Source organism: Poecile atricapillus, chromosome Z, assembly GCF_030490865.1.
Source record: "Poecile atricapillus isolate bPoeAtr1 chromosome Z, bPoeAtr1.hap1, whole genome shotgun sequence".
Taxonomy (NCBI): Eukaryota; Metazoa; Chordata; class Aves; order Passeriformes; family Paridae; genus Poecile; species Poecile atricapillus.
Window position 1 is genome coordinate 143,641,972 of NC_081289.1, and position 12,528 is coordinate 143,654,499.

General features: G+C 45.1%; 1 protein-coding gene across 8 annotated transcripts in view; it reads right to left on the minus strand.

Moving 5' to 3' along the window:
• LOC131592699 (E3 ubiquitin-protein ligase NEDD4-like) overlaps positions 1-12,528 on the minus strand; it is a 90,247-nt gene that overhangs the window by 20,130 nt on the left and 57,589 nt on the right. For all 8 annotated transcript variants that reach the window (XR_009280693.1, XM_058864399.1, XM_058864398.1 and 5 more), the window contains 7 exons: positions 6,243-6,293; positions 4,238-4,299; positions 4,019-4,121; positions 3,621-3,787; positions 2,583-2,715; positions 1,913-2,089; positions 559-633 (listed from right to left, as the gene is read on the minus strand). Coding sequence is in view for 7 of the 8 variants with exons in the window: in XM_058864399.1 (XP_058720382.1) it covers positions 559-633; positions 1,913-2,089; positions 2,583-2,715; positions 3,621-3,787; positions 4,019-4,121; positions 4,238-4,299; positions 6,243-6,293 (768 nt within the window). In the remaining variant the exon portion in view is untranslated. The remainder of the gene's footprint in view (positions 1-558; positions 634-1,912; positions 2,090-2,582; positions 2,716-3,620; positions 3,788-4,018; positions 4,122-4,237; positions 4,300-6,242; positions 6,294-12,528) is intronic.

Here is a 12,528-nt window from a genome sequence, read left to right on the forward strand (position 1 = left end):
AGCCTGAGCAGAGAGTGCATGGTTCTGATGGGAGAGAGCAGCTTTGTTTACAAAACATCTTTGTATCTTTCCCTGTTTGAACGATTTTCTTAAATAAACCTCCAGAAGTTGCTTCCTTTTCACTGCAATCAGGCAAAACACCAATTTATATATTGCAAGTAAAATCAACTTATGGGCCACAGAAATACTGTTGCTATGAGCATCCTGTGGCTGCTCCAGTTCCAGGTAGAGCTGGGTTCTCCTGCCCTCTCCTCCCCCAGCCAGGAACACCCCTTGGAGGAGTTTCTCCACTGACTGCACACAGGACTGCAGGAACCTAAATTTCCATGGTAAACAACTGAGGAGGGGGTGGCTTGCTCCATCTCCAAACATTTTCCTGTCTCAGCAATGTCCTTTTTTAGCTCACATGAATTTGGTCTCTGTTACTGTTTGGGACAATCAGATGCCTCCCCTGGTCACTGATCTGTGCCTGACCAGAGCTGACCCAAGGCAAGGTGTTATTCAGAATCAGAGAATGCCCACCCAAAAAGGAAGGACTAGAAGGGAGCTCTGGCTTACCAGGGATAGCTGGGACTGTTCAGCGACTGTGTCTGTCACACTGCAGGACCTCAGTCGTGAAGAAGGTTCTCTTTGCTGCAAGAAAAAAAAAAAAGATGTCTCCAAGTTAGGATGTTTATTCAAAAAATTCAGTAATTACAGGTACTAACCTCTTTGTAGCTAATCTCCTGTAAACAATTACCTACTTCTGTTTTACCAGAGTGGTATATCCCATTTCTCTACTTCCTATATACTACAAAAAAAAAAGGGCCCATCCATTTTTCTAAAAGAGAAATGTCAACATGAACAAACCCATGAATTATTGAAAAAAATAAATATTTTTATTTATTGAAAAAATAAAGGCATTAAGAAAGAAATCCAAAATCAAATACTACGGATGAGAGCTCAAAGTCTTAAAAATTCATTTACTTCAAAATTTATAGTATTTCTTATAAAAAACAAATCAGTTTTGCTTTTCCTCTTTGCTGCTAACTTTTAAATTAGTTATTAACATCCTTCACGATTGTGAGCTAGAAACAAAACCCCCCTACAAGAGCAGACACGCAGCATGTCTGACACTGCAACGTAATTCTTCCCCAGCAGTGCAGCTGGGCACTGCAGGGCTGAGAAGTGTTTAGGAAAACACAGCACTGACACAGCTGCAGTGAAACTGGGGCAGGGGGCTACTAAAATTGCAGTTCTCAACACAAGCCTCTGCATGCAGACCCTGCAGAGCATCAGAGCTGTCACTTGCTGAACAACCTCCAGGTGACATTCCCATCAGTCAGAGAGCAACTGCACTGGCTCTTTGGGAAAAACACACCTAATCAAGATCCTGCTTGATGAGAACAAGAGTATTTCTTATCTCTTGAACTGCAGAGGTACCTTGGTAGCATCATACTAAGAGTAAAAAATAAATAAATAAGAGCACGATGTTCTGTTTACTATTTACAATTATTTTTGTAATCAAAGAGACATAAAACATTGCCCCACTGGTACTTGTATTATCCTGATTTTTTTTGTGGTATCTGACTAATGGATAACACAGAGACCATTTTTTTGTTTTTCCCTTTCCTTTGCAAATTCCTAGCTTGATACCTCTACTCCCATATATTTTGTTTCACTAAAGGTCTAATAGCAGCAGAGTCTGAAGTTAAACTCACACAGAACTCTTGAAATCTGAACTCAGGAATTCTGTTGTCTGAGGCAGTTTGCTTGATGGTGAAGCTGTGATGCATTTTTTGGAAAGGAATTTTAACGGGATGCTCAGGCTTTCCTGAGCCCAGTAATCGCTCCCCAGGCGTGAAGTGATTGGGGTTATGCCAAAGAAGAGCACATTTCTGCACTAGAGGTTTACAGATCACACATTACGTACAATCAAAGAGCCGAGTTGTTCCCCATTGGAATCAGGAGTGACCTGGAGTCTTCTGCTCAGCTCCTCAGACAGCTCCTGAGGACTGGTCCGGGACACTGGAGATGCAGGAGGAGGTGGCAGTGACAAGCTTAAGGAATCCCCACTGGCACTTGCCTCCTCTGAAATGGTTTCCCAAGGCTAACAAAAGAGAAGAAACTAAGTTCAGGTTTTATACAGACCGAGTCTTCTTTCCCTTTGCCTTCTGTGTGATCATCTCACTGTGCCCGACACACAAACAGCAGCTTCTCTTCACCCTAAATCAACTGAACTGAACTGAATCACAGGGCAGTTCCAGCCAGTCCACTTCCCTTCTTTTTATCACTTATTCCACTGCTGCTCAGAGCAGAATAAGAAGTGTTTCTATCAACGTATCTATGACAAGCAGTTTGGAATGATAAATGTTTCTTCCAGAGTTTACACAGGACTCGGTGCTGCCCACAGGCCACCAGGGAGCTGCAGCTGCATGGGACCCTGGCTGCATTGTCACTGCGCTGCCAGCATTTTCCCAAGGCAATTTCCACAAGTGCCAGGTAAAACCACGGCTCTCTGTGCTGTGTGGTAATTAGCTACACATGAGAAACACAGCAGCTCCAAGTTTAGTCAGCTCCTGAAGGCCAAGGCTTGGGGATACCTCAGGAATGTCTCCACTCTCCATAGGCTCTGGCTCCAAATCCTCGCTGATGTGGCGCCGAGAGCGGAAGCGCCGGTGAGCTGCTTCTTGGTTTATCTGCCTGATGTTGTTATCTGACTCGGACCCCACATCGCTGCAGGGGGGAATCCGCCATGGAAAGGAGAAAAGAACAAGAAAATAACCCCAGTCAGACTAAGCCCCTGTTTTATCCATTTCCTTCAAAACCCAGGTAATACTTTTGATTATAAAAATCATTATTCATGCATGTATCAAGCTTCATAATTACAAGACTGTTCAATCCCTCAGTTGAAAGAAAATAAAACTGGAAGCATTTCACAAATATCACAGAACATCAGGTTGGGAAGGACCTTGGGGTCATCTGGTTCAACCTCTCCAGGCAGGGAAACCACGGCCCAGACAAGATGGCCCAGCCCTCTGTGAAGCCCAGCCTTGAACGTGTCCAGTGCTGGGGGATCCAGCACTTCCTGGACATGGTTTAGCGGTGCCTTTGGCACTGCTGGCTTCATTCATGATCTCAGTATAACTCTCAACACTGTCAGTTATTCACACTCTGTAAAATATAAGCTCGCCACAGCTTTCTAAATCTAATCTTGAGAAGATATCGCCACGGCTTGCAGACCTCTCTGACAGCACATTCAGGGAATGAAGCCTATTCACAGAATAATAGCCAGGATCTCCTCAAAGCTAATCTGTTCAACTTCATTAAAACTTAAAAGAGTTGATTTTTTTCCTTACTTCTTCAACAGTCTCTATAAACAAAGTAATTTATTCCTGTTAAATTACTTACTGAAAAATTCCTTCTCTTATTATCCTATTCCTTAGCTTATTATTCTTTATTCCTTATTTTATTCCTATTCTAAGGTGCGTTGTTAACACACTGCCTTCCCTGCCATCCCAGACTCCCCGGAATTTCCCAGAACACTCTGTGCCCCTGTGATCTGCTGGGCCATGAACAAAGCACGTTTTCCTTTCAGCCTCAGCCTGCTTGTCCATCCCACACAGCCCCTGGCTGCTTACATGAGGCTGGGTCGGTGCCACTGGGTGGTCCTGTTGTTGTGATTCACGTAGTAAGTCCGCCCCAGGTTGTCCACCTTCTCTTCCCAGCCAGGAGGCAGCGGAGGAGGTGGCAGCTCCTCCTGACGTTGAGACGCGGCATCGCTGGAATCCACCACGTCCCAGCCATGCTTAGGAATGAAGGAAAAAGACCTCTGTGGTTAGTGTGCAGCTCATTTCAATGAGAAAAGAGCTAAATCCCCATCAGTCTATTAAAGAGGGATTTCCAAAGGTGGCCGGGTGTTCTCCTGGTGGCTTGGAGCCAAAGAGAACCAACTGCCAACTTTGTTTCTGGGGCTTTATCCTTCGAGTGCAGCTGACTGCAATTTTTCTTGAATCCTTCCATGAGGATTCAGCCTCACCTCAGAGTCATCCCTCTGATCACTATTTTCTTCCTCTTGGCCGCCATTTTTGGGCATATACGCCATCTTCAGTCTCAAGAAACCCTTCACACGAGATTTGTGGCTACAAGACAAGGAGGTACATTGCATTCAACTAATCTTATATAATTGCAAATAAAAAAATCATGAAGTAAGAAATGTTTTAAAGTCTTCAAATGTTTTAAAGGTCCTTCCTCTCACCTTCTTGGTCTGAGGAGGAAATCCTTAAATGTGTATGGCCTCTCCATAGTTGGGTCTTCAGTCTGCAAGCAGCAGAGAAAATGGCAAATTAAAGGGCTTGTCCACAAGTCCAACCACATAAAGAACATTCACACAACAGGCTGACAGATTACATCCCTGATTTCTGCTGAACCCTAAGTTACCTAAAGCCTGGAACTTTCTATTTCTTGAGAATTTCATCTTTCTTACCAAGTAAGTCCCATCCTTCACATGTGCAAAGACACAGCTGCTGTAGGTACAGAACCAGGAGTTTCAGATGCCAAGGGAAAAGGATGATGGATCCATACACATCCATCCAATCCCCTGCTGATTGTCTGGGGAACTTTATTCTAAACTTGAAGCATGAACTGTGTTATACTTGGCAGCCTCTCCTTTCACTGCCTGACCTCTGCCCCTGCCAGTGTCCACTTGCTCTGGAAGAGACAGGCTGCCTGTTCTGCTCAGAGATTTTAACAAGCTCACCAGGACACCAAGGCATGCACGATTCAGCGCTGCTGTTCAGCACTCAGCTGCAAGGGATACGCTCCCAGTGAGGAGCTGTATGTTTTACCCAAATTCTGTCAATAGTAATTAGCTGGTATTGGAGAAACAAGGATTCTGGCAAACCGATGGGCAGGATGAGACAGCTGAATATTAATTTGTTAATAAATACATGGCAGTGGCTCCTATTGAGGCAGGGAAGGATGAGCCAGTGTGCACACACACCTTCCCAACGGGTGACTCTCCCTGGAACGGGGCAGCAGCAGGTGGGGAAGTGCCCGGGAAGCTCCTGCAAGGCCACAGCTACTGAAGGAAGGAAGGACTGCTCTGAGACACAGCAGCTTTGCCATTGAAAACATCTGAGGGGAAAAGGACTCTTCCCACTGTTCCACCAGGGCTGCTTAGACCATGTCTGTGCATAAGGATACATAAATGTAGATATCCACACAGGCCCAGGCCAAGCAGTGCTGCAGAGCACAGCTGGGATGACAAGAGCTCCCATGAGAAGGGAACAATACATTTGTCACCACAAGGTGCTCCCCATCCTTCCCCTGTAGCTTTCCACTCTACAGTTTATAACCCAACACACTGCCTGCAGACTCCAAATCAACCAGAACAGACACATCTAAACAAACATCACTGTGCAAGTCATTACAAAGCCACTTTTCTCCTACAATAATAACATCCATCAATAGCAAGAAGTCAAAATCAGACACAAAAAGCCAGTTAAGCTCAACCAACACCTCATTTTGATGTAAACACTGCAATAACTTCACCCATCCACACATAAAAAGCCCTGCAAGGTCACAGATGTTAAGATTAACATGCACAACTTTTAAAAAATATTAATTACATTCAGCCAATGTTAGTCATCCAAAACAGTATATAATATCAGAAATGTTTGTACCAAGGCTAAAGCCTTGGTACATATATACATACACATATATATTTATTCCTATTTACAAATATATAAACACAAATTGCACTTAATTTAGCATCTAGTTTTGCAGCCCATGCAGAATCCTGGCTGCTGGGGGGAAACCAGACAACTGGAGCCTTACAGAATTACAGAACCAGCTTTACACTGAATTCCTCCATTAATTAAGAAACAGAAACAAACATTAGCACCGTCAATCCAAACACCTCAAAAGTCTGTTGACAATAAAATGATTCAAACCCCGTGTTGATTACTTTCAATTGATTGCTATTGAACTCTTACTGCTGGCAAAGAATTCAGTTTCAGCTAAAATAACGAACAGATGACATAGTTCTGGCAGCCTTTTGGTGTTCCATGCATTTGCTGAAGCAAATCCGCTCTCATGATGCTTTTTTGCCATCCCTGCCATGCATAGCTGATGCATCTCCCTGTCCCAGGGCAGGTGAGGCCTGGATGTCCAAACCAGTTTCCTTTAAGCTCTGCTGGGAGCTTTAGGAGGATGTAAGTGGTGCCCACAGCCCCAGGGGTTTCCAGAGATCTGCTGCTTACCGGGAGGTGACTGAGCGGTACATCCACCTGGCCCAGGAAGTCGTCTCTGGTCTGTCACACAGAAAGTAAACTTACATCAGAAAAGCAAACAATAATAAATATCAGTCTAGTCACAATGAGACAAAAATAAAGATGATTGAGTACCATTATTTTAGGAATCACTGGTTTCGACCCCCTTACTGTTGCCCATTTTTTGTTGTTCTAATTCATTTATCTCAGCACAGCACTTCCCGAGACACTCCAAAGAGGTTCCTGAGCCCACATGTGGTGCTGCTGGCACAATTCTGTGAGAATTCAGTTTCTGGGGGAAACCACCAAAACCAACCCAGAACCCCCTGAAAGCACTGAGAAGCCCCAGGTGGTTCCCTGTTGAAGGGGGACAGATGCAAGCCTCCTACACTTACCCATGGTGGGAGCAGCTCACCCAGAGAGGGAGAATTGCAGCATTTGGGTCTAGCCTGGGAACGTTCCCCACAAGAGGCAAAGCATGGAAACATTGGCAGCAGCTGAGGCCAAAGGATGCCCGTGGCAGACGGGTGTTTGCTGTCAGAGCTGGGCCCTGTGCTCCAGGGACGCTTGGGATTCACTCACACAGCAATTTTCAACAGCGAGCAGTTGTGTTCTTCCAAACCCAACCATGGACCACAGAAGGCGGCTTCTCCCAGCTACTGTTTGTGACACCAGATACCAGCCCCAGTGATTCCCAAATAACCTGCTGCCTATTTATAACCATGCTATGCCTGGAATTCCAGGAAGTGCATGCTGACACTGCAGAGCCAAGTTTACATATTTCTCATAGCAGAGCATTAAGTTTAATATTAAAATTCATATTTTATATGAGAACATCGTAAGAATTCTGTTTCTTCTACAAAGATAGGATGATGTTTCGTGATCCCCACAGAATGGACACGTCCTGCTGTGCTGGATGCTACAGAACAACACAGGACAACAAACAACACCAAGGACACTGCGCTTTTGCCACTTCTAAGTAAAAACAGTGAGTAAATTTTTCATTACAGAATATTGACTATTCATCTTCTGCCTAGTAAATACTAGAAATAAATACCTGGTAGCATGCACTGTTCTTAGGGAATTAACATTTTCCCCTTAATAGTGGCAAATCCCAAGTACTCCCCACCTCCTGCTTCAGTACAGTCACTCCAGTAACAATCACTGAAGAAAATGTACACCTATTGCTCCATCTCTTCTTGCAGCTTAACTCACGGACACAGAAAATGTTCAGGTATGTTAGAAACAGCCTTAAAGAAGCTGAACCAACAAAATAAGTTTGTAGCTTACAGTGGAACTGGAAAGCCCTGAGTCCCAGCCAACTCTGTAAGCGGGATTACCTCCTCATCTAATTCTGCATGGATATGGTCACCTTTGCCAGAACTAGGGCTCATGTAAAGCTCAGTCTTTATGTAGCACTTGACTGTACACATACATCTGTAAGAAAAGGGGGGAAGGCTAATATATTCATATAAATATTTAGTATTTTTGTTCTGTGAAAAGAATTTTCTCCTGCAAGCCTCCACAGCCCTAAAATTTAGGCATTGTCACTTTGAGGCTTCCTGCTTCCAGCAAAGGCATCTCATGAACCACAGGAACCTTTTCCACTGCCTTCTTTTTCCCATTTCTCATTATAATGATGCTGTTTGGGTTTTGCTTGTTTATTTCTTATATATGTTCTCTGTATTCTTCACACATCTATTTGTAACTCCATCACCAATTGTATTAGTGACTTGTTTTCCCAGTACTTTTCCGTGGCCTTTCCCTAGGCAGAAAGACAAAACAAACTCCAGAGCTCCAAGCCCTGGGAGGTACAAGGTCCCAACGCTATCTTGGTTCTTCCTGGGAACCAAGGCCGAGAACAACTCTTGGAGATGCATTTCATGGACAAAGTGCAGCAAGGTGGGGGCTCCAGAGAAGGGGCTTGCATCACCACTTGTCCTCCTAACTGGTGCTTTTCATCAATTATGCTAATTTCATATAAAACCTACAAATGTGTTCTCACCCCTGGGGGTGGGGGTGGGCTTTTGGGGACATCTCCCCATAACTGCTCCTGAAGGCCTTCATTAAAGATCCCCTTTTATACTGCCTCCTTACTAAAATTATCTCGAGTTTCATTTCCAGGTTGGGAAAAAGGCAACAAAAACAAGTCTCTGTCACTAAAATGCACAGAGGCACCCAAGGCACTGTTCAGGTGTGCATCAGTCTCACACCACTAACTCCTGCTCCCATCTGGTCCCCAGACAGAGTCGTGTTCTGCACAGCAAAGGCACAGGGTGCACATGCTCACCCAGCTATAGCTTGAATCAGACTCTCCCAACCAGAAGTGACCCCTCAAATGCCACTGCTCCCTCAGGGCTGCTCCTGTCCCACCTGGAACGTGGCCTCTAGGTGGGCAGCAGGACAAGCACGTGTGGGCAGGGCTGGGGCAGGGTTCAGATGCTTTGTTATAGTCCTACAGCAAAGCCCAAGTAAACAAAAGCTTTCCCAAAATTTCCTAATTAGCCTTTAACACTCCAGAGCAATTTTACAAAGTTTCAGCATCCCCTGCTCCACCTGCTGGATTGGTTTAGCACATTTATTGGAAGAGGAGAAAGTCAGACACTGCCCTATTTTCCAAGGAGCTCTCTTGAAATGAAAGGTAATCACAGCTCGGTGTTTTGGCAGAGACATAAATAGCCCCTGTCTGTTCAGGAAACCCAAATCTGTCCGAGCACCTCTCTCATTTATGCTCTGATCCTGTGGGGAAGCAGCACCAGGCTCACACACAGCAGGTACAGCAGGTGTTCTGTGCACTGAGCTTTCCTGAGTGTGTGAGGGACCCCTCACCTGCACAGACACTGCAATGAACCCTGGCCACCACTGAACCCCAACAACAGCCCAGACCTCAGAGAAAAGCCAAGGGAATAAACAAGGAAACACTTCTTTAAGTGTAATCAGTAGTCAGTGACCGAAAAAGCTTTAAAAACCAACAGAACTACTTGGAAATTCTAACTTGTGCCAAACACCTCACAATGTTCATGGTAGGGGACTGAGGTGACAAGGTGACACTCCCAAGCCAAATGCATGTAAAAATCAGGCTGCAATTTGGTGCCTATCCAAGCTGCAAGCCAGGAAGAAAAGCCTGGGATAAAGTTGCAGTGCCCTAAATGCCCTCAGTCTCCAAAATAGCAGAGAAAGGAAAAGCACCCCTTGACACTTTGGTGCAAACCAGAACGTTTAGCTGAGCCTCAGAATCGTGTACAGGCACCTCAGCTTCACTTGGAACCACAGCAAAGTATGAGTAAACTGTTGTATTGATGTTCATTTCAAACACTGAAGCTTGTTGTTTTCCAGAAGGGAAAGTGTCAATGGTTAACAGTTCAGCTGTTAGAGACTTGCTCATTTCAGCTCTGGAATAAAAGGTAAATATTACCTCAGCCATGCACCCTTTCTTTACGCTGACCTCTAAGAGTGGTGAAATGCACAATTCACCACAAGGTAAAACAGACACTGCAGTTGGGTAATAGCTGAACACACAACTACAGCAGGCAGCTCAACTCCACTTAGCTTTATTCCAGCCTGAATAGAAGTCACAAGTTAGAAAACAGCAGAGGTACAACAGGTTAGTCAGGACTTTGACTAAAAGGTTACACAAACAAGGTGAAGGATCTGCAGGAATGGGCAGGTCTCACAGGGCCATTTAGTTATGTGCAAAATGCTATTGAACCCCCCAAATGTGTGCAGACACTCCCAACACACACAGTTCTCCCAAGGAAGGGTTCTCCTGCTGCCATGCTGCAATCCTGTGCTTATCTGCTAGCTCCTAACACCAACATCATGGGCACAGCTCTCCCAGCAGCCCTGATCCTGGACCTTTCCTGCCCGTTTCCTAACCTGGACCAATGCACTGCTACAACAGATCACCAACAGCACACAACAAACTCCTGAAAAGCGCCTGAAAATTTCATAACGTTGGGAATGATCCAAAGGGGTTCCCATGGAACACCCCTGGGTGAAAACACCATCGCCTTGGCCTGGGAACCACCGACACCCACAGACCACAGAGCCGCGGCTCATCCAAACTGAAGCATTGGGCAGAGACAGTGCCAAGATGTGAAGAGAAGAAAAGGCTGAAAGGGCCCCCAGAACCGGGGCTGTGGAGCTGAGCCCGGAGTGCTGCGGGTACAGAGCTCCCAGAGGTGCTCTGGCTCCCTGGCCAGGCACCAGGCTGGGTAATAACACTCCACCCACCTCCAGCTCCCTTGGCATCTTGAGATGATCAGGATGTTCCCAGCTTCCTGACCTGAAAACTGTTGCGTACTATTTCTGGGCACTGTTTAAAGAGATGCCACGTTCCATCCCAGATATTGCTTCATTTCAGAGCAGGCAGACATGATCCCTACAGTAAATTGAACTGGATTGTTAATGCCTTAAAGTAAACCAGAGTTCACACCTTTCCCAGACCACAACCATCCTATGCCATGCTTCAGCACACAGCTATGTGCTTAAATTATTATCCAGGTGGGAAAAGCCTGCTCAGGTTCAGAGCCTGTCTTGACATTCATTCTAAATATATTACAGCCACGTTATTTCCAAACTGTTCAAATCACTGCAGGCCTGCTAAGAGCGAATGTGATGAGAGTGAAGGATGCTCATGGGAACACACGTGGTACACGAGTGCCAGCTGGGGTTTGGTGGGAGAGAGGAGAGGCTCAGGGAACGCAGCCCTTGGGGACAGGCAGCTGGCTTCAACCTGCTGATCCCAACAGCCAAAGGCACCGTGCAAGGTGGGATAAACCCACCTGGCAAAGCCAAATCCCAGCCTCTGCAGAGGACATTCTCAGCTCCACTGAGCGCTCAGCAACCACCCTGCTAGAACAGAAATGGAAAATCAAGCACAAATTAAGCCAATTTTCCTGATGTAGCACTCAAACCCCTCACTTGAGATGTGATGGACCATTGCTGCCAAGTCCTGGGAAACTGCTCCAGGAGTGGTCCAGACTGGCAGGCTCAGACAGCATCACATTTCCCAGCACAAATCCATTAGAGCTGCACACAGCAACGGGAGAACTGCGAGAGCAGAAAACACTGCTGCCTTCCCAGAGAGCTATGGGAAATCACTTGTCTCATCTGCAGAGAAAACTCTTCTGAACCATACTTTTACCAAAGGCTCTACAAATGAGAAGGACCCAAAAAACCAAAGAGGATTTCAAAGTTCATCAAAGTCCTGTTACTTATTTTTAAAAAACCAAAAAGCTAGCAGCAAAGCACAATTTTATTAATTTAAAGCACATTTAACTGCACTTGGCTAAAACCTTAAAGTATTAATTAGCCATCACAGATATCTCTACACCTAAGGCTCATCAACTCCCTGATCTCACTCTCATGAATAAAGCTACAATGATACTTTTATGATATTCCTCTATCATTTGATGATATGATTCCTAAAATTCTTAGCCGGCAAGTTGCAGCAATCTTTCTTTCTTTCTTTCTGTACTGCAGTAAAACTTTTCATTTACATAAACTTTCAGAAATTCTGCCACTTGCCACTGTCATCTCCCTTCTTTCTTAAGCAAAATATTTTCAGCAGCACTTCCCAAGCACAACTAAAATTCCATTTTTCATTTGCTAATAATGGCAACTGACTATACTTTTGCAGGGGATCTCTGCAACCTGGCTATGTTATTTTCACTGATATTTTCTTAATCAAAAACATTGCACTGTAACCACAGGGAAAAAACATGGAAAAAGCTGGGGGGGAGGTGGTGGTTTTCCTATTCCAAATCTCTAAGTGCGGGTAGAACAAACCATATAGGTGGATTATTTCCTAAAAAACATCTCCAATTATTCCTTCCCACCAGAGTAAACAAACGCTGACTTTTCCTCCAGGCAGCTCAATACAACAGTGTCAATTACAGTTTCCCTGGTGCCTTCCCTCTCAACTTTCATTTTACGACCCAATTACTGCCCTCGGGTGTCAGAGCCAGCTCTGAGCTCAGGGAAGGCTCCTGGTGTCACCCCTGGCTCTCCTGGGACAGAAGCAGGGAACATGCAGGCAGCCCTGATCCTGGGAGCCAAACCACAACTGAGGCTTAGGAATTATGGCCTGAGCTGCCATTTCCCAGATGAGGCTCCAGAACCATCACAGCTGAGGAAGAAATGCCTCCTTCCTGGCACATGGACAACCACAGCTGCATCAGTTCTTCAACGGGTTAAGCAAATCACAAGACATAAGCATCAATTATTTAAATTATTATTTAAATTCTGAATTATTTCTCTTGCACTGACTGCTGAT